This window comes from Arvicola amphibius, chromosome 2, assembly GCF_903992535.2.
Source record: "Arvicola amphibius chromosome 2, mArvAmp1.2, whole genome shotgun sequence".
Taxonomy (NCBI): domain Eukaryota; kingdom Metazoa; phylum Chordata; class Mammalia; order Rodentia; family Cricetidae; genus Arvicola; species Arvicola amphibius.
Window position 1 is genome coordinate 23727518 of NC_052048.2, and position 22871 is coordinate 23750388.

Sequence of the window (22871 nt, forward strand, 5' to 3'; positions counted from 1 at the left end):
GAAGTCACAGGGGGTCTGTCACCCTGATTGCCTGTCCAGTCCCACAGGGCCTCAAGTCCACAGAAAATCTTTAAAAAAAAAAAAAAATGAATCCACTCCAGATGAGGTCATACACCAACTACATGTTTGTCAGGAATGCAAAAGTCTAACAAAATCAATGAGGAAACCCTGTGCCTTCCACAAGTCATCAGCACTTCCCTTAGAAAATGAAGAAAAGAGGCCAGCAATGAGCCCAAGCTAGTCTTCCTGCTTGAAGAAAAGACACCCCTCCCAGGGAGGAACCAAAGAAGCGTGAAAGGGGACTCCTGAGTTCAGCTTGTTCCCACCTTCAATGTCATGATCTGTCCTCCTCTTAGCTGAATAGTGCAAGCTGTAGGCAGGCATCTCCCACAGCATTCACCCGGGTTCTTCTCTTCACGATAGCCCTGTATCCAGGAAAGAAATCAGCCATAGTTAAATGCCCAGAGCCCCGCACTTACAACTCGGCTCACCAGACTGACTTCTTGCGTCTGCAATGCCACAGTTACGCCCAGAGTTCAGCCAACATCCTGTGGCTGTTCCCAGAATCCAACCGACACCCCATACGTACCCCCAGAGTTTGGCTGACATCCCATAGCTGTTCCCAGAGTTCAGCTGACACCCCATAGTTACTCCCAGAATCCAGCCGACACCCCATACGTACCCCCAGAGTTTGGCTGACATCCCATAACTGTTCCCAGAGTTCAGCTAACATCCTACTCTGACTAGACTTTTCCAGGTCTCACTCCCTCTGCCGTGTGTGTGTGTGTGTGTGTGTGTGTGTGTGTGTGTGTGTGCATCCTCCCTCCAAAATATGCGCATCTCACTCCAGTTGCAGCAATCTGACTTATCAGAGAAGACTTCTCCACTGAGCTCTGAATTTATAAATCCAATTGTGTACTAGATAGCTGTTCACCTAACCGCCGTGAGACTTCTATCCAAAATGAAGCGTGACCTTTTTTTGGTACACCCAATATCACCCTCTTCCAGTTTTCTTCATCTTGGCAGATGACCTGGCTGCTCGAAGTGGACGTGCGGCTGTTATATGGACTCCTCCATCTATTTTTTCTCAGTGTTTCCGCCACAGCCATCAGCAAGCCCTGCATCTCATGCGCATCCACGTTTAGTCTTAACCAACCCCTTCCATTTTTCTCTCAGTTATCTAAGCCATCATCACCTCCTGCCGACTCCAGCAAAGTCTTGTTTTGTCTCCCTGCCTCTGCCCTTGCCTCCTACCATAGGTTACCACATGTCCATTAGAATGACCCTCTTAAGAAATGGCCACCCTTTGCGTGCAGATCTGGTTCTAGTGGTGGCACAGAGGCTTGTACTGGACGGACCCCACCCCTCAGATAACAATGGCAAATGACAGACAGATGTAAAGCAATTGTTAAAGGCAAAATCAGAAATAAATTGTTGGTTACTTGACCCTTGAAAAAAACGGGAGAATAATGACCAAAATTCACATTTTAATGTCTTTTCCCACCGGGAAATTTGTAGGACCCTGGGCTGCCAGAACCCAAGAAGATTACTATATGAGTCTACTCCTGACAACTTAAAAGACAGAGTTCAGAGCTACTAGAAGAACTAAAGACTCAAAAAGAAGAAATTAAAACAAGGAAGCCTACAAAGCTCTGTGTAATCTCCCCTCGAGTATTTGGTTAACCTTTAATTATGTGAGTACTGAGAAGCCTGCAAGAAGCCCAGGGACAAAGGACAGGCAGAGGCAGGCAGATCTCTGTGAGTTCAAGGCCAGCCTGGTCTACAGAGCAAGTTCCAGGACAGTCAGAGCTGTTACATAGAGAAACCATGTAGAAGGAGGAAGAGGAGGAGGAGGAGGAGGAGGAGGAGGAAACAAGAAAAATAAACAGAAATTATAAATATTTCAAAAGAAAAAGTAAAATCTGTCTTTAGGTGAAAGCATCATAATTTGTTTACATAAAAGATCCTTAGGAATCTGTTCTGCAAAAAAAAAAATTAAAATGCTATTATTATTCCATTTAATCAGTGAATTTGCCAAGGCTGTGGAATACAGATACAGGATTAATGTGCTAAAAAATTAACTGCATAGTATCAATAAATGATATGGACATAACATTTTAAAATTCTATTTATAATACTATATAAAACTCTAAAATTCTAAGAAATAAACTTTTAAAAGTATGTGCAATACGCCTACATTAAAAACCCCACAGATCACTTGGAAAAAAAGTTAGAGCCATTGCTGCAGTGGGAACACATGGGTCCCTCTATATTTTAAATGCTGAAACTTAAACCTCAAAATGACAATGGTGAGGGACAGGGATTTTTGGAAAAGTGACTGAGAGTTGAGGGATCTGCACTCATGGATGAATCAGTCCCTTGTAGGCGAGACTGACCAACATGCCTTCTGCCCGTGTGATGGGACGACATCCCAAGAAAGCATTGCCTATGAGGAATGGGCCAGACAGCAAGTCAACTGGGAGGCCATAATTTTAGACTTCCCAACCTCCAGAATTGTGAGAAAATAATTTTTTTCTTTAAAAATTACCTTTTCTCACTGGGTGTGGTGCTAAATGTGTATAAACCCAGCACTTGAGGAAGACTGAGAATTCAAGGCCAGCCTGGCAAGACCCCGTCCTTAAGATGGACGTTACCTAATATCAGTATTTTCTCAGAGTGGTACAAGCAGACTGAGACAAAACCTAAATAAATGGAGAGATATACTGAATTTAAGGATGAAAAAACTCAGGCCTGTCAAGATGTTCACTCTCTTAAGACTAAAGCATATTCTGTGCAGTCCAATAAACTTTTAAAATCTTTTCATAAAAAGTAAAGAGTTGACACTAAATTTTTATGGAAATAAAATGACATACGATCACCCAATCTCGTAACAGAACAAATCTGAAAGTCTTACACTATCTGATTCAAGACTCACTGTAAAGCTACAGTAATCAAGTCAAGGATATAACCACGGGATTCACACACTAATCAGATGACTAGAAAATGGAACCCAGCAATAGAGCTACATATCCACGGGCGATTCACTTTTTACACAGGTATTAAGATAACTCAATGAGGGGAAAGGTAATCTCTCAATAGATGGTGCTGGAATCACTAGATAGCCACATTGGGGGTGTGGCTTAAATACTGTTGATGGGGGTAGTGGGTGTGTGGGTGTGTGGGTGTGTAGGGGTGCACTGGGGGAGTGTGTGTGTGTGTGTGTATATGTGGGGGGGGACACGTGTGCAAAACTAAATCCCCAGTGGTCATAGATCTAAACACAAAACTCAAACTATAACCCTTTAAAAAATAAAAAAAGAGTATTTTCATGGCCTTGAAATATGGATTTCTTGAACAAAAACTTAAAATGAGAGGCCATGTCTAAAAAGCAAGCTGGACAGCTGACCTCTGGCTTTTGCATGTAAACACAAACACACAGAGAGAGGAGAGGGAACACACAGAAATACATAAATAAAGTAAAAACATAGATTTAGTTCTGAAAAATACCAACTCTTGCCATTCTTGTTTTCACTTGGCCACTTTCAGGGATCACCACACTGGAACTATTCACTGGGGTCCGGAAAACCCATGACAAAACTCTGTAACACTCTAAGCACAGTGTCTAATGCCTAATCCTGGCATTCGGGAGGCTGAGGAAGGAAAATATCCTTATGTTTTAGGCCATCCTAGGTACAATAGAAGATTCTATCTTGGAATATAGGGAAAACAAAACAAAAACAAAACTCTAACCAACCCATTTTACACCCCAATGAAGTCTCTGCCAACAGGTAGGGTAGACATCAGTAAGCTTGCCCAGAAGTGAATTTAAGTAATTTGCTCCTCATAAATCAACCTATGAAATCGATGTGCCTTTTGGGGGTGGAACATGAGGATGGAGCTCAACACAGATGCAGGGAGTCTGGGCCAGGGGTCAAAAGCACCACTTTGAAAGGATGCTATTGGAATTGAGGACCACATGATAGAGTTTCAATCGTGAAGTTGAACCTGTTTTGAAAATGCACAGTCCCTGGAAGGTATACTAGCAAGGAAAATGAGAGAGGAAGAAAAGAGAAGGACTGGGCACCAGGTGAATGGGCCTGATTGGTTGGTTCTGAGTCCAAAGAAGCTTCAGTCAGGCTGGTTTCACGAGAACTTGTATTGGAGCATTTTTAGCGAGTGGCAGAACCGCATGGGAAATGGTGTCCTGAGCAGGAAAAGGGGGCAAAGTTTCTCTCTACCCAAGAAGCTAGGAGACAGCTGCAAGTGGAGAAGGGGCTGTGGTAGGAAGGGGTAGAGAGTGGCTGGGAGGGCAGCCCACACCCCAGGGAGGCAGAGCCCAGGCAGGAATAGAAAAAGCAGAGAGGACTAGGAAGGGCAAAGGAATCGAAAGGGAGGAGCAAGAGAGTGGTGAATAAGGAAGCTGAAGTTTTCAGGGCTGGTGTGGGTGGAGGGAGCTTGGAGACCAGAAGGCTATGCATCAGCACAGGAGTGTGTGAAGGAAAACAGGTCCCTTCCACTCCCAACAGTCCCCCACCCCCGACCCTCACCATGTCTGATTCCCTGTGAAGCAGTTGCTTCTACTAGGCCCAGAAAAATAAGGGGACAGGAAGATCACAGCCTGAGCACAGCTGGACACCAGGTGGCCACTGCCAGCCGGTACCACTTCCCTGGACATCGCTTTAAACATTCGATTTATTGTGGAAAGTACACACACACACACACACACACACACACACACTGTCTCTGGCTATCACTGGACTGTCCACTCCCTGCATGAGAAGACCAACTCTTCCTCCATCAGGGGGTCAAGTTCCCAGCCGGCCACTGAGATCCCTGCTACAGCCAGAGAGTCCTCGTTACAGCCATTTTAGTTCTGCTTCCTCTGTCCCACCTTGTTCCAAAGCTCCGCCTTGCTAGCCACACCCCTAACAACTGTTTCAACCTGCTCATGCCCGTCAGGTCTTGACTGCTTCCTTTCCCTGACCTCTGCTTCTATCTGCCGGCTGCTCCCCATCCTCCATCCTGGACATTCATATTTGACCTTCAACTTGTTGTGGGAAGCCAGCTGAGCAGCCCACGGCAGAGCAGCCTCTCTTCACACTTTCCCTATGCTCGTCTTTCAAACCTCATCTCCCCGCTCGGCAGAAACCATCTTGTTCTGGTCTCTGTGAGAGGTGATGCTAACACTGTGTATTGGTGGAAGCAGCAAATAGGTCTACCTAGATGTCACTCACTGCGGTTGCCCTGCCCCCAGAGCCTTACTGAGGTCCTTCAAGGAGTATCAAGGCCAATTAAAGATACCCACCTACAGTAGGACCAGCTGAGGCAATTCTCAGCAAAGTTTGCAAAAAAAACGTAGAAGGCGGCTAATCTAGTGATTCTGAAGGGGGCCACACTGCCCTAGCAAGTTATGAAACTGTTGGGAGGGAAAAAAAAAAAGGAATAATATAGAACAACACGGACATGTATTTTCAAATACGTACAGCACCTCTGGAGGCAGAGGAAGTGACTGTACCACACTTTCTGAACACCAGGGGGGTGCTGCTGCCAGGAGGGGCGGTTAATAGACCTCCCTCACCCACACAAGCTACAGCCCCACCCCCTACCCTAGCCCCAGCTCAGCTTTTAAATGACAATGGTGTGAATCTCTGAGTCTGTTTCCTCACTGCCTGGGATGCAGGTCGGCGGACAGCAAAGGAGAAAGGTGGCCTGCAATTCCAGACTCCGTGATGAAGGCCTCAGCTGCTGTAGGGGAAGCTGGTTTTGCATCCACATGATAAACCCCAAATCCTAAAACAACAACTGCAATTTTGCAAAAGATTAAGAATCTGTGTTTAATTGGTTTCTTTTTCATCAAAGCATATGCCTTCTCTTTGAATTGAACCGTGCTATCAGAAAGAGCTGCAGCTCCCACAGGGCCATCCATTCCACTGACCTTCCATTAAGTCCCGCTTTGAGCCTGACACTGTATAAGTGTATGGAAAACACAGACGTAGGTCACATGTCCCTTATTCTAATAAAAGCGGGAAGCACACACATGACCTCTCGCTCCCACTCTGTCCCTTGTCCTGTCCCTGTCCTTCCCGGGTGTCACTTCCCCTGCCATCTGCCGTACTCACAGAGGCCCCTACTGCTCCCCACCCTTCCTATGTCTTTGTAGGGCTGACAGGAAGACCCCGCTGGTGTCACCTGAGTTATTGTGAAAATTCCTGCCTCTAGCTCACAGGAAGCTCACTTACCAACGTATTGTCTAAAACAACTGAAGCTCAAACACAAAGGGTAGCTGGAGGAGAAACTCGGCCTCTTCAGACACTTAAGTCCCACCAGCCTGTGTGAGGCCTACAATATCCCTGTTACATAGGACTAAAGGCCACAATGAAATAATAATATCACACACCTCAAATACATAAAATTAATGTGTCAATTCAAATTAAGAGTAGATTAAGCTAAAATATGCTTTTAAACTATGGCACCTACCAATGGTTTTTTTTTAACCTACCAAACAAAAATTATCTACTTGTCAGTACTCTCTTCAAGCCTGTATTCAGAACAAGCAAGAATCACAACTTGACAAAAAATAAAGAATAAATGTGCGTGCACATGCATGTGTGCATGTGTTCGCACGCAGGCATTTATTTTCCACTGGCTCCCTGTGGAGGTCAGAGGGCCACTTCAGGCTGTCAACATTATTCGAGACAGGGTCTCTTTGTTGCTCACCACCCTGTACGCCAGGGCCCATAAGCTTCCAGAAACTTCTCTGTCTCTACCTGTCTCTCCATAGGAGCAGTGAGATTCCAGACATGCTACTGCACGCAACTTTATGTGAGTTCCTGAGATTCGAACTCTGATCCTCATGCTTGCACTGAAAGTGCTTTCCCTCCTGAGCTATCTCCCTAGCCTCAGGCTGAACTATTTAAATGACCAGAATGCCTACTAATGAAAAGTAGATTGTATACACTAGGTCCCTTCCATTTAGATGAAGGCCGTGTAGGGTCTTTCACAGTACAAGGGTCTTACAAATATTTCTTGACTAATTTTTAATGTTTTCCGAGTATGGTAGTAATGTTTCTTAAAATATGTTTTTAAAGATACAGAGCTGTATCAAATGCCTTGAAAATATTGTGCCTATTTTTAAAAACACAAGAAGAAAATGCTTAAAATCCGTAAAACTAAATTACAAATAATTTTGAGGGACGCAGTTTGGGTAAGGGTCCTGATAGTTGTCAGATATCGGCCATAATCAGAACAAAGGCAAGGTTTAAGGAACCCAGTGAGGTCCTGCTACTTGGGTCCCACAGAGAGAGGCCGAGCATCCCTTAGTCCCTCGGGGGCTCTCTTACCAAGGGGCAGGCCGCACAGGTAGTCTTCCTGCACTCCAGCTTGAATCTGGAGATGGCCCCTGTCTGCACAACGCAGCGACAGGTGGTGCACAAGTCAACCATCACGCTTTTGTCGGGCTGGAAACAGAATTAGAGTCAGGTTTTCCCACAGCCAGACACTCCTCCTGCCTCACCCCTCAAGCCTGCCTGCTTGCCTAAGGCTGCTAGTAACCATCACTGCGATGATGTATCCCCCGCCTCTTGTGCCTCCCCACCTTAAGTGTGGACATGGGGAAAATAGAGTTAGCCAGACAGTGGGAAAGCTGTTAGATGGGAATACGCTCTGTGACTGTGTGTCACATGTGCTAAAAAAACATGTCCGCATCTTGGGGTGCAGGTCAGGAGGTGAGTGCAGGACAGCTAGTCCATGCCCTGAAGAGTGGGCAATGTAGCCCCACTGTGGCTATGAGGCTGAAGATCCCTAAAGAGGTCTCCAGCATTCCCTCAATTCCATCTTAGTCTGTACCCACCCCTCCCAAACACACCCACATCCCATGCCAACACCAGCTCTAACTCACCCCAATGATGGTGCCATTGAGCAGGCAGGCTTCCACAGGCTCTGGGGAGAGAGGTGACACGTGAATATAGACACACCCTCCTCAAGCCTCCCTTACCAGTCTTCTCCATCCCTCTTCTGACTCCCGAAAGTTCTCTACATCCCCCTTACCCCACCCTCCAGGGTGCTGTGAGTCTTCCTCCTTGGGCCCCAGGGACCTCTCTTTCCCTTTCAACTAATAGATAAGAACTTCCCGATTCCTTGCTTCCCATCCCAATGTAAGAGCCTCTAAGGCATTAGTTAGCAGAAATCATGTTTAGGGGACAGATGGGTCAGTTGTCCTCTGGGCTTGCAAGAAAAAAATAGAGCTTATGATTTGTTGTTACTGTTTGTCTGTCTGTCTCCCTGCAAGCAATGTTCAGGGATGGAAATGCCTCTCCCTAGGTGAAGCAATGTTTTACTATAGAAAATGTGGCTCCAATGTCAGAGAAACCTGGACCAAGACAAGTCCACCCCCCAGTCAGTATCATGAGGATTGCACAAGATGATGGGGAGAACGCCATCACTGGGCTCAAGCTAGGCACAGCGGCCTGCACAAAGCTCCCGTTGTCTCCTCTCATCTGCTTTTCTCCCGGCCGCAGTAGTGACCGCCGTAGTAGATTGTGTCCATTCCTCTGAGTGGCCAAACAGGCAGAGAACTTGGGGAGCTGAGGAGAAAGAGTCCTTGAGGTAAACCCAGGCCCAGTCAGGCCTGGCCAGCTCGACTCACCACAGTGACAGCTGGGACAGCAGGCTGAGGTCTCACAGCTCAGCTGGAAGCCTGCGGGACAGGTGGGGACAGCCAGCTGTGGGCAGGAGATGTTCCTCTGCTGCACAAAGACGGCCTCCTCCACTCGGACACACTCGTTGACGAGGCAGGGGTTCTCAGGGACAGCCCACCGAGAGCCAACCTGCAGAATACCAGAATCCATCAGCAGTGACAGGCAAGGCTGAGGCCCAACATCTTGGGGCAGCATGCTGTTCTTGAGGAATTTTTTGGACTCTGAAGGTGAGCCCTCATTCAAACCAAAATTGAAACCATGGGGTAATGTTCACAGAGGGAATGACAGGGGTCGTCACAATAAGTCTGGGTCTAAGTCAGCCTGACTAGATCCTAGGACAAAGTCACATGTCTCTGACCCTGAGACTCCCTGGGATTAGCGTCTCCCAACTCCATCCTCTCTAACTTCTGATTCTGACATCAGCTATGATTATCTAGGAGGTAATTCTCTGTTGTTAGTAAAATGACTTGGGCATGAAAGGATGGTACCCATCTGCAGTCCCAACACTCAAGAGGCTGCGGGCAGGGGCATGAGTTCGAGGACAGCCTGGCATACATGGTAAAAAAAAAAAAAAATAATGTCTCCAAAACCGTGGGGAGACAGGGAAGTTTCTAATTTACATAGGTGGAACTTTAATGCAGGCACCTGTAACTGGCCAAAGTGCCAAGAATAAAGAATGGTAGAGCACTCAACCATAAATAAGACAGCTTAAGCACCCCTCCATGGCTCAGAGAATAGCATAGGAGAGGGGTAGAAAGAATATACGTTCCAGATGGGGAGATGTGCTGCCAAAGAGCTGTCTTCTAGGCAGGACCCGCTGTTGCACTCAGAACCTCATGGCAGCTGCGGCTATCTGCACAAGACCAGCACAAGACAGGCCCCTCCAACCTCAGCATGGAGGAGGGGGAGCCTGCTGTATAGCAGTTTCCTCCCAGACAAAGCTTTCATCTGGAAGGAAGGTCTTTAAGAAACAGCATATTGTAAGAGGAGGCAAAACATTTCGTCCTGCAGGAACACTCCTCAAAATCGGAAAGTATGCAATTCAAAAGTCTTCAGGAAGTTGCTGAAACTGGCCAGAATCACTAGGCCTTCCCCTCTCCAAAGTTATATAAGCCATATATAAGACTGCTCAGAGACACTCTAGACTAGCTGAGCTTCCTAAAAGGAGCTAAGACCAGCTGAGTTGCCCATAAGAGAAGGGACCAGCCAAGTTGCATGGAAGAGGCTCACACCAACTGAACTACCTATAAAGGACACTCTCTAACCCACTGAGCAGCCTGCAGGCTCTGTGGTGGGCTCCAGGTTTCCAACTTTAGTGTGTTGTCACCCATGCTGGGGTGAGCTTTGCTGATGTAACTTCCTATGAGTCATTTCTGCTCTTGCAAGTAACCTCTCACCTATATGTCTATAAGTAACCCCAATAAAACTCATTGGTTTACCAGGCTAAAATTTGGTGTCCATCCTTTGATCTGTCAATGGTTTCCATTCTTGGGTCAAGAGATGATGGGTCATGTCTCTCCAAAAATAGTAGCACACAAGAGAGCCCACGAAGCCCCCTTGAGGAGCTATTGGCAATTAACAACTGTTGGGGGCAACCACTGATGTTCTCATAATAACCTCCTATCCATACCAGGAAAAGAAACTTTAACTGAACTCAGTGGGCCACACACAAAAAAAGACATGAAAACAGGAGAGAGACATATTAAGAAGGGCTTCAGTGAAGAAGGAGAGGAGAGAGTTGGGAACAGGACATGAAAATGACTGAAATTTATTATATAAATGTATGGAACTGTCAAATAAAAACAAAAAATACTTTAAGGAAAATGGCTTGATGAGCTGTCCAAAGTGAACCTCCAGGGATCACAGAAAACAGCTAACCAAGCTGCTCTGAACTACAGGAAGGAATTCTGCAGGCAGAGGAGACAGGAAAGAGCAGGAGATAGGGGCCAGCAATGCAGCCAAATGTTAAACCTAGACTTGCAGGAACCGCTGAGGAACTTTGCCAACAATCTACTTGTTGCTTTGAATTGTAAGTTTCTCCACCCTCTCAAACCATTGGGGGGAAGTTTCTATGGAAGTTAATGACAAAGTCCAGGGCTGACCAGCACAGTACAGTACAGTGCTTGTAGCCTGTAAAACCTGACGGACCACCTACTATCCAAGATGATGAGCCCAGCCCCCTCGACCACGGAGGGACTGCGCGACCTCAGAGTCACCGTGAGCTGGAGACCACAAGTCCCTGGGAGTTTCTAGATCTCTCAGGAAGGCCACCAGGCTTCTCCTCGAATCCACAAAATGTGAAGTCTGAGACAGCCTTAACTAGTTCCTAAGGGGTAAAGGAACCCAGCTGGGATTCCGACAGTACCAATCGCCAGACAAGCTCCCTGTAGGAAAAGCAAAGAAGAAGGAGAAGAAAACCAGGCCAGAACTGAGGGACAGCAAAATGGATTCCCAGGTTGGAGTTCAACACCTTCCTCTCCCCCTTCCCCGGGGCCCAAACTTACACTCTTCCAGGCAGAGAGGGAATCTCCCCGCAGAGAGCCGGCCACAACCTTGCAAGCAGAGGGCAGGCACCTTCCACAGCACTCCCCTTCACGGATAACGTAAGAGAAGCCCTGAAAAACAAAAACACAGAGTGGAGGCCAAACCAGCCTGAGAAACAGGGCTGACATGAGCTTCAGGATTGCTGATCCCTGGGGACAACCAAGACATGTGGGCTAAATATTTTCATCCCTGCTGCCCACTAGCCTCAGAATCACACCAAGAAGTGACCAAGAGACTCCAGCCTTGGGTCACTAAGCTAGGTCTTTGCTGGCTGAAGAGATCAACACCCCCTCCGGAACATTCCATGTTGAGACCAACATCTAGTGTGGATGAATACTGAAGACAGTTCAGAGTTCAGTTAGACACACCTAATGAATCTGACCATGGCCAAACCTAGGGTAGCTTGTTGACTGCAATACAATCTCTGAATGCCTGGGCTCTAGTCTTTGCTCTGGGGTGAGGACCTGCACAAACATGTATCATGATCCTAGTATTTCTCACGGTGGGTAATGCTTTGGTTCTTAAATGTCCCTGAAATTACCACATGCTGTTCCCTAGCCTGTGGTACAACTGCAAGGTGATAGAAAATTCTGGAGACAGAGCCTAATGGAAGCAAATTGGATCACTGAGGGTGTGCCCTGGAAGGACGATCTTGGACCCCAGCTGTGTTTTAACAAATAAAGCTTGCCTGAAGATCAGAGCGCAGAGTTAAGCCACAAAAGGCCAGGCAGTATTGGAACACACCTTTAATCCCAGGACTCAGGAGACAGAGACAGAGGGATCTCTGTTAGTTCAAGGCCACCCTAGGCAATACTGAATCTGTCTAAGAGGAAAAACAAAGCTCACACAGAGGTGATCCCAGCACTTGGGACCCAATGCCTTTAATCCCAGCACTAGGGAGGTGGAGACAGGAGTGGTATGGCTGGGCAGAGAGAGGAATATAAGGTAGGAGGAGACAGGAGCTCAGTGTAGTCTGAGGATTGCCCCTGCAGTCGGTGAGGATGCAGTCTGAGGACAGGATCGCCCCTCCAGTCTAAGCATTGGTGGAGGTAAAAGGTCTCTCTTGTGGGTAGTTGCTCTGCTTCTCTGATCCTTCAGCTTTCACCCCGTAATATCTGACTCCAGGTTTTATTTATTAAGACCGATTAGAATTCACGCTACTCCCAGTCTGTCTCTGCGCCCTCCCTCCATCTCTCCCCTTCCCTGACTATCATGAGATAAACTTCTTTGCTGCACAATACATTCCCCACACTGATATTCTGCCTCCCCGTAAAGAGAATGACTGACCACCGACTGAAACCACGAGCCATAATTAACCTTTCCCCCGAGTTGATTTTCTCAAGTGCTTTGTCGGAGTGATGCAAAGCCAGCTAGCACACTAATTTGTAGACGTGAGCATCCTCGACATTTACCAGGTAGTTTAAACATTATAGCATCTATTTTAAAAACTGTGGTGAGGAAAAGATAGAGACTGACCTTCCCCCCCAGAGACCCTCGCACGGAAGGCCAGCATGCTAGGAGTTTGTGGGTCCATCTTGCCTCTGGAAGATCCTCTAATATGGCCAAAATATTAAGAACTCAGACTGAGGGGCTGGATGGATTACTCAGTGCTTAAAGGGACCCAGATTTGATTCTCAGCACCTACATGGTAACTCACCACCACATGTAACTTTGGTTATAGGGGATCCAATGCCCCTTCTGACCTGTGTGGCCACCAGGCATGCATGCAGTGCACACACATAGATCATACACCTAAAATTAAAACTTTAAAAAATCTTTTTAAAAAACTCAGATTAAAATCCTCCTCCGAACATCATGGGCAAAAAAAAATGACAATAGCAGAGTGGCTGAGTCTGGAGCTCAGGGCAAAGAACCCAGGACAAGGCTTTACCTTGAGGCTGTGTCCTTAAGAAAGGATAGCTGGCTGATTCAGATAGCAGGGATGCCAAGTATACGCGGCTCCCCAGGCACACTCAAGCGCAGGGTCAAATCTGAAGAGGTACCAACACTGCTTCCCTGGGGACGTGCAACCACCCCAGAGACTTAGCTCAAGTTCACACCATCTCCATGGGACTTATTGACATCCCTACCCGCGTCACAGCAGTGCGTAGCAAGCTGTCCCCAGCCTTTTATCAACTAAGGCTCAAGTCATTTACTGTGCATAGATGAGGTGCAGGGAGCTACAGAAGAGCTGACGAACTGGGATAATATACTCTATACACTTTTCACTATAACACAGGACATGTCAAAGGCCATGAGGGAAGCAGAGACCCCAGGGAAACCTGGGGGAGTTAAGCAATGCCTCCAGGCATCTGGTCTACCTCCCTAAAGCCTCTAAAAGTGCTGAGTCATCAGGATGGCCATACTCCTGTAGTCTTCTGATGCACCTCACACTGTCAATATTATAAATGATCCCTAGCTACCTTGATCCCAGAGACCCACTGGCTTCTCATGCCCAGATGCCCCCAGACATACTACAGAATTCCTCTTGCTAAATCACCCTCCCAACAATCTCAGAAGAGTCAAACAAAACAAACGTTTTCTTCATCTCCTTTTCCATTATTCCCCCAAACTCTCTAGCTGATATGTCTTGTCAAAAGATTCATCTCAGACCCTCCAACCTACTCTTTTTTTCCATCCTGTTTCTACTGGCTCTCAAATTAAGAGAAGAGAGTATAAAGTATAGCCACCCAACCTGCAGGCATTCACCACTGGAAAGTAAATTCCTAATGTTAGCAGGACAATCCTTCAACCATGATTACCATGACTGACATGCAGATGGAGTTCTGATGCCATGTCCCCTGTAGAGGCTATCTGGGGGCCATATGCTGAAGAACCCATCCTTCTTCCCAGAATCCCACTGGTGCATGCACCATTGGGGATATTATTAGTGACTTCTGTGTTGCTGTGACTAAGTTCCCCATGGCAGAACAGGAAGCAGGGAACCAAACAGGGATGGAAGCCACATTCAACCTCACAGACACTCTCCCAATTCTTCCAGGTAGGCCTTACCTCCTGCAATTTCTGCCACCGCCCACACGGCCCTACCACCTGGAACCAAGCATTCAGCACAGGAGGCTATATTTCATTTTCAAACCATAAAACTCAGGGTTTCAGTTACACAGCCTAACAGAATGGGCTGTGGGCTCTAAGTCACCCAAATTTTACTGGTTTTGATGAGTTGAAGAGCTGTGGCCAACTCCACTTCCTATGCTGGCCCCTCAATTCCTATGGACAAATATAAAGAACAGCCTTCACTCTTCTTTCTCCTGATAAATACCACGAGAATGAAGAAAACATTATCCTGTACCATACGGACATTCCAGTCAACGATGGGCCACACGTATGGCAGTGGCTGATTAACATTACAATGGAAGCAGGCATTCTATGTGGCATATGCCTGTAATCCCAGGACTCCTGAGACTGCAACAGGAAGATCACAAGCTTGAGGCCAGTCTGGACTACAGAGCGAACAATGTCTCAGTATTTTCTCTGCTTATGTTAGCAAACAAATGTATTAGAGTGGAGCTAAAACATTCCCATCCTCTAGCATCCTAACATATCAGCATAGTGCACTGTTCTCACGCTTGTGACATGGCTGTCAACAGACCTCTGACCCAACCAGTCACATAAAAAGGCGGCATACACACTGCATCCAGTGTGCAGAACCTTACGAATGCCTGTACAACTAGTCTGTGTATGCACAATACAATCACCATTATTTTTTAATGTATCCCTGCTACTTGTAAAATAAAAAAAAAATTACTGAAAACAAGTCATGTCACACTGGAAACCACCTCATGCTGAGTGTGTCTTTAGATGACATCAAGAGGCCTGCCGAATATACATACACCATCTAGGTTTGTATAAGTACTTTCTGTCATGTTCTTACAACTATGAAGTCACCCAACAGCATGTGTCTCAGAAAGTGTCCTTGTCATTATGCATTGCCACGGATGTGACAAGAAAAAAAAGTCACATGACTGTGCTGCCTTCCCATATACCACACCATTCATTTCTAGAGGGTTCCTCTGCATCTTTCCTGCAGATTATTTATTATAGTTATTGTAAATGAGTTCTATCCTTTGAAATCAAAATCCCCCAATGAAAAAACTGTAACAAGAACACCAACTGCTCAACATGCAGAGAATAAAAGACTACAGAGTACTCAGCCCTAAATGAGACATTCATGTTTGACTTCTCCCCTCTAAAGCTCAGGGGTCTTTGTGGAAGAAGAGGCAGGAAGACTAAGAGCCAGAGGTGGTGGATGACATGAAGGGAATGGGTTTTCAGACACCACAGGGCAGCTGCACATGTGGACTCATGGAGATTGTGACATTATGCACAGGCCTGCTCAAGCTCTAGACAGACAGAATCCTACCATAGGGTGGGGAAGGTGGATCAAATCCTACCACCATCTGAGGAGCTGGAGGCATCTGAAAGAAGAGTGTCCATTTTCTTTAATGATGTAACTGACCCCTGGTAGGTTGGTCACACTCCCAAGGTGAGCTGGACAACACAAACTCAACGGGGAAAGAAGAAAAAGAAGAAGAAATCTCAAAGTTGGGTAGGTCATGATGGGAGAGTGGAAATGTTGGTAATGAGAGGAGTTCAGTATACATTATGAAATTCTTAAAGAAGTAACACAAATATTGCAAAAACATTGGGTGTCAAGTTTATAAAAATGAACTCTCACACTTCTCTCCCTGTCTAATAGATAACATGTTACTACCATCTCTGCCAATGGTCAAAGGGATTCAGTGGAGACCAGTGGAGTTTCAAAGCTGGGAGTTCCCAGAAGGGCCTTTGTGGATTCTACTGCATCCCCTCCCAAAGGCATCAGCAGTTCCTTGAGTCCCTTTATAGGTTGGATAGCAGGTAAGCGGAAAGTTCACCCATTCCAGAGCTTGTTCCAAAGCCCACACTTCCCCCATCATCCATGTACCCCAAACAGCTTTGAGAGCACAGCCTTCCCTGCTGTGGATACTGACAGCAGCAATTGCAGGTGCATGCACTTGCATGCTCAGCAATTCTGCTTTAACATGTCTGGGTTCACTAGACTATAGCGATGACACAGGATCAAGCCTGTTAGATTTGTTTGACCCACAGGTCTCCCTAAGAATACATAGTCCCTGCTTCTAGGGTCTGAGCAGTCCTCGGTGTGCTAGAACAAGTTCCCTAGCAGAAAATGACAGAATTTGGGGAGTACAGGTCACATGTTCTAGACCTCAAGTGATCCAAAAATTGCCAGTCTATGTGGAAACACTGCCATACATGGAAGAAGGAGTGATTACAGAAGACTCGGTGTGGGTCTGTTCTAGGGTTCGCTGGGGTGGTGTCTAAGGGTAGAAGAGACAAGGGGGATGAAGACGATATTTTCCTGTGGCTCTGCTCAAACCAGTATGGACTTAAAACCATGCAATAGCCACACCCACTAACCGAGGACAGACCACAGAAGGGCCGCATGACAATCTTTTTCTCACACTTCTTTTATTTTACCCAACCTTCTGAGGCATGGATCTGAAGTGTTGCTCTAAACATTCATGCGTTGAAGGTTTGACCAAAAGGCACCAGTGTTTAAAAGTGGGGTCTTTGGGTGGTAACTGGATAATGAGGACTCCAACTTTATCAACGGATTAAACCATGGGATATAGAGCTTCACTGAATATTAGGAGGCATGGAACTTTAGGAAACATGGCCTTGTTAAAGGAAACCACTCAAAAGGTCTATGCTATATTCTTTTTTTATTCCTTTCTATCCATCCATCCATCCATCCATCCATCCATCCATCCATTCATCCATCCATCCCTCTTTCTCTCTTTCAATATAGATAGGTAGATAGATAAATACTCTTCCTTCCCTCCCTCCCTCCCCACCCCCATATCCCTTCCCCTCTTCCTTACCCAATGGTTCCATGCAGCACCCAGCCCTTGTGACCCACTTACCGGCTGGCAGCTGTCTTCACAGGGCTTCTGAGAGCACTGGGCCACACGCAGGCCCATGACAGTATCCTCCATGTCAGTGCAGGTGCAGGTGTCACAGCCCTCTTCCCAAAACCGGCCCACAGGGTAGATGGTGCCTCGGTGGACACAAACCTGGTGACACAGTTTCCAGGAATGAACTCATTTGGAGTCATTTAATCATTAGTGATATCCATGGTGTGGAAAGGGTTTAGGGGATGAGAAGCCATATTCCCATACACACAAGTAAGTCATGGTGGATCTCTCCTCTTTTCGACTGCTATTTATAGCTTACTGTTTGGAATTACAGACTAAGGCAATACATGCTAACAAGAGCAGAAGTCGGGATTGTATTCTACATGGTTCCCATAACATTGAACATAACACCAGTCTGTTAAAACATTGTAGTAGCTTGAGTATGTGGAGAGGGAGGATGGATGCATGGATGGACTGAAAGCAATGGACAGATGAGTACACTATTAACTACTCTCTAAATAATCCTTGCAACCACGGTCTCTCCTTGGCTAACCTTGTTCAAGCAATACACCGATGACTGCGACCTCGGCGTCTAGCCTTGACGAATACATAGTAGACTCACTGTCACTACCTCCTGAGTTAATGATATTTCCCTGTGCATGAGAAGGAACACTGACTGCTCACCCTTGGTTCAGAGAGGAAGAGGGCTGGGAAGCTCAAATCTCCTGTGAAGAACAATGAGTGGGCCAGCATCGCGGCCAGAGGTGGGCAGTGCCTACCTTGTCGGGGAGACAGGTGGTTGTGGTGCAGCCACAGTCGTTGGTGGCGGCCGAAGCCAGGTACCCGAGTGGGCAGGTCACTGTGGAGTTGGCGCAGCTGCAAGCACATTCATACTCATCACAGCACTGGGTCTTCCTAAGGGTGGGTGTTCGATGCGGGGGACAGGTGGGTGGGGACACACTTTTGCACTCTTCTTTCCTGCAGGCTGGGGTGGATACAGGTGATACCCTCAGTTCTGCCACACTGAGCACCATTCTCTGCTAGTGCTACATGCTTGGCTGAGGCAGGGTTCTAGGGAACTTCAGATCCAGGGTATTGAGTATATGTACATGCACTCAGCTCAGTGGCTATAGGATATTCAGATACCCCCAAAATGGCCAATCTTCTGAATGCAGCACTAATGAAAAATACAAGGGTGGAAATCCTCATGGAGAACGGAGAGGTCACTCAATCCCTACACTAACGCCCCTAAGGACATGTTGATGAGGCACGGTCCTCCCAACCACAGACTCTGAGAGATAGCAGACACGGACCCCTAAAGCCTGGAGGGACCAAGGCAAATCGTGGCCGGTAGACACTTGCATACGGTGTCAGCTAGCAGGATCCTATCCCCACCTCAGGACCTCAAACATCACCCTCCAGTCTTACCACCTCCAACGACACACAGATGAAATGTTGCCAACAACACTGTCACCACCACAATGTTATTTTATGGATGTTCGAGCCCATTCCTGCACCCTACACCTAATCCCAACTTCCTTGTAATGTGACCCCTTCAACCCCAAAGCCTGCACTGAGGAACTCAAGTGATGTTCCAAAGTAGGAATCCAAGAACGCCCCTAGACTTGAAAGGGGCCCTTGGTAACTAGACACAGAATTCCGTGTCTCACCGTGTCCCATTTTAGCCCACCTCTGCGTTTAAAAAAATGTATTTTATGATTAAATATATAAGCCTACAGAGAAAATAAGAAGATAGGCAAGGCACTGGTCCTTCCGCTCCATGGCAGAAGTAACTGTTGGGTTTGAAATCTCACTGCCTGAGCCCCATCATCTTCCTTGTGTTTGTTAGCTTGTTTGAAACTTATTTAAGTGTGTTGATGTTTTGTCTACATGTATATCTGTGCAACACATGTATGCCTGGTGCCTTCAGAGACCAGAAAAGAATGTTAGATCCCCTGGAACTGCACCGACAATGAGGAGCCATGTGGATGCTGGCGATCAAACCTGTGTCCTCTGGAAGAGAAGTCAGTGCTTTAAACCACTGAGCTACCTCTCCACCACTCCTGTGTCTTGATGTACCCCCCAAATGACATAGCTGCACCCATGTCCTCACTGGTACACCTGCAGCTGATATAGCCAGGGCTGTCAGAGGACTCGAGTATGCCCTTAACCCTTTTTTTTCCCAAATGTACCCTAAACGTAGGTTCAGCTAGCTGAAAAGGAAATGAAACAATCTTGGTCCCCAAAACAGCAGATGACTTTCCAAGGCTAGGATAGAATGGCCCCACAGCTGCTCCTCCCCACGGCAGCCTTACCACAGGCGAAGGTGGGTCTGCACTCTCCAGGGTTGGTCAGGGTTGGCTGGAGCCCTCCTTCACATGGAGGCACCGGAGGCAAGTTGCAGTTGACCAGGTCACACACTGAGGTTCAAGAAAGAGTTTTGGTGAGGTTACTCTCTTATTGCTTGTCCTTGAGATTCACACACCCTCTCCTGTGGATTTCTACAACTTTAGGGGGATGGTGATGACCAATAGAGGCAGGTGGAGATGGAGATTTAAAAAGAGATGGGTGGATGGATGGATGGATGGATGGATGGATGGATGGATGGATGGACAGATGGACAGGGGTAGGGGAAAGTGGATGAGAGACAGCTAGTAGATGGTCAGGTGAGTAGGTGCTTAGATATAGAAGGAAGATGGATGATGATAGATAGATAGATAGATAGATAGATAGATAGATAGATAGATAGATAGATAGATAGAGATAGAGAGATAGGAGACAGACAGACAGACAGACAGACAGATAGATAGACAGACAGACAGATAGATAGATAATGGATGACAGATGTCATGTAGATGTCATGTTACCTTCACATGGACTAATAGTATCATTTGCAAAGACTTGGAGCCTTTCTGCCAAGTCTGAATTCTCTAGATCTCAGTTTCCCCTTCTGTATAGTGGAAACTCTAGTTTACCAGGTTAGCCTGGGGATTTCATGAACTAAGGAAAGTTCAGTCCCTAGCACATTATAGAATCTTAAATTTATCTATAAGTTGGGAGACTGAACCTAAATGATCCCCTAATTTTCTCTACCACGAACATTCAGGAGATCTATTTGATAATATTGTTCTCAAACCAGATTGAAGCCTTTATAAGATTTGTGTTGAAATCTGATTGATTTCTTCAGAATAAATCAACTTCCCAGAATTCTGGCTTCCTTTCTAGTCCCATGGCCTTTCCCTTGGCCTCTCTGCTCTCCCTTGAAGACCCACCTTCGGAGCATGAATTAATAAACACATCTGATGAGACAGATATGAGAACGCCATTAGCGCCCTGTCATGCAGGCACGCTACTGTCTCTGAAGCCCCTGAATTACACTGTCATTCACCACCATCACCGCCCCTCCCCCCCATACACAGCCATGTGCTGAAGGCCTGCACGTGGCCTTCCCCATAGCCAATGTCCTCAAAATCTCACTGGAAACATCTCCTGGCAGTATGGCATTTTCCTCAGCAAACCACTGTAGCTCCGGCAATCACCCCCAATGCTATCATGGCTCTTACATCTCACATTAAAGCCACTCCATAAGAATCTGTCGTCTCCCACCTCCTTCACATACCCTGTGACTAAGAACAGAGCATTTTCAGGTATCTATGACCTGACCCACTTGGGGCTGGACTGGGGTCTGGACCCTGGAGGAATTGGCCGGGTGGGCACATACCGCACTCATATTCTGGGCAGCACCCGTTCGCACTCTCCTTGAGACGAGCCACTTCACACGGGCCACACGTGGGAGCTGGGGGAGAAGAACAGGCACAAAATTCAGAAACAAAAATCAACTACGGCCCAGACTAGAGAAGGTTTGCAAACTTCTCATTCAGGGAAAGCCAGCACAGACCCCACATGGGATTCCCAAAGGATTGGGACCAAGACAGGATGTTGGACAGAATGAGTCTTCACAATGGGTTTTGCTAGCATCCTCAGGATTTCCCTCCAGGGGCCTCTGAGTCTGATGACAGCACTGGGTGGAAGGACAGGGGGAAGTACAAGAGCATCTGCTCCAGGGGCCAAAAGGGACTCCTGGCCTCAGCAAATGGAAATGGGGTCTCTTCAAGAAGAACATATCCATGTGACCTTTATTTGGATTGGCCCATCAGGGCAGGGTGGCTGGAGGCCCATGGAGTCCTTCTTCCTGCAGGGGCAGCAGACATGGGCCTCACTTACCTCTGGCTGTGGGACACGGCTGTGCAGTGCAGTTGACTTTCCTGCCACTGAGGCACGCGCAGATCTGACAGGGCCGATGCTCTGGGACCCAGGTCTCCAGGAACTGAGGGGAAGACAAAGCTAAGCAGGGTTGCAGGACACTGTAGTCTGAGCCCCGGGATCATGGGAGTCGGTACTCCCACCTATGGCTTGGCTTGCCCTCTTGAGGGCCTGGAACATGGGGCATAAGGCAGGTGGGCCAAGTGGCAGCCTTGCCTGTCTGCTTGAATTTGCGCTACTTGTAAGAGAACCCTGTCTCAGAAAGAAACGTGGCAAATAGCCAAGCTGCTGACTGTTAGGAGGATGGAGGAGGAGAGGACTGGAAGCAGAAAAACCAGAGAAGAGCAGGAGAGGGGTGGGGTGTGTACCTACATTCCCAGCCCCGGGGAGACAGTGACAGTGGGATCTGGAGTTTGACACTAGCCTGGGCTAAATATAAGCGCTTGAATCAAGGGAAAAAAAATGAGGCTTGGGGTATAGAAGGAGAAAGAGGAAGAAGAAAAGGAGGGATAAAAAAAAGAGAGAGGAGATGGATAAAAAGAAATGCAAACCAAAAAGGGGGGATGAGGCTGTTGTAGATGCTATTTCAGGCCAAGGCTTGGAGTCCCGGGAAGGTGCACAGGGCACTGGCTCCCTTCTGGGGCAGGAAGCTGAGAATGACAGCCGAGAAGGAGGGAGTCTTGCTATGATGTTTCTGTTCTCTTTTATCCTTACTCATTCTAAATGCGGACCTCAGCTATCTAAAGAATAAAGCCTGTCCAGCGATCAGAACGTGGTGCTGATACCGCGGTGCGATTGACCTCCCTCCCACCAACGCATGTGCAGACTCCACAGGGCTGACGGTCTGGAGCCCATCATCGAAAAGATACCCCAAAATGAGTGTTCAACTTATTCCTTTAGGACTTTTCACCCTCCTGGGGAGCTTTAGCCAAGCACACCCAAGGCAGGACACCGAATCAACTGCCCCTGAAAAAAGCGAGTAAGTTCAGCCCTTGGAGATGCCACCAGTCTGACTGCAGCAACTATGCCAGCAGGGGGTGCTGTTACACAGGCCCAAGCTGTTTTGCAGGCTGAACTTGTCATCCAGAGTCCAAATCAAGGAAGGCACAGAGCAGGTATAAGAAGAACAGCTAGATTTCAAGGGGCCAAACCAAAGGGGCCAAAAGAACAGGCTGCAGAGAGTATGGGGTAGGAAAACCGAAGTGCTCAAGGCCAGTCAAAAGACACATGTTGCGATAAGCCACCCACTAGAAGTTGCAGGGTTCATTCAGTGGAAGGTGCCAAAGGAATGTAGCCCCTAGCCTGAGCCTGAGCTTCAGAGCCTCTGGAGAAAGGAGGTGCCAGGCCACAGGCACAGGGTAAAGAATGCATGTCCCCCTGAGCTGAGGGGGTACTCTGAATATCGCTGCACCAGCAGCGGCTCCCGGGAGAG

The 22871-nt window shown here is 47.2% G+C and overlaps 1 protein-coding gene across 1 annotated transcript in view; it reads right to left on the reverse strand.

The window, feature by feature from the left end:
* Positions 1-22871, reverse strand: part of Vwf (von Willebrand factor) — a 150014-nt gene that overhangs the window by 3865 nt on the left and 123278 nt on the right. The window contains exons 39-48 of the mRNA XM_038320478.1: positions 21401-21503; positions 20898-20972; positions 19492-19596; positions 17956-18161; positions 17186-17335; positions 11201-11311; positions 8645-8825; positions 7898-7938; positions 7341-7457; positions 327-425 (exon numbers count right to left, since the gene is read on the reverse strand). Of these exons, the coding sequence (XP_038176406.1) occupies positions 327-425; positions 7341-7457; positions 7898-7938; positions 8645-8825; positions 11201-11311; positions 17186-17335; positions 17956-18161; positions 19492-19596; positions 20898-20972; positions 21401-21503 (1188 nt within the window). The remainder of the gene's footprint in view (positions 1-326; positions 426-7340; positions 7458-7897; positions 7939-8644; positions 8826-11200; positions 11312-17185; positions 17336-17955; positions 18162-19491; positions 19597-20897; positions 20973-21400; positions 21504-22871) is intronic.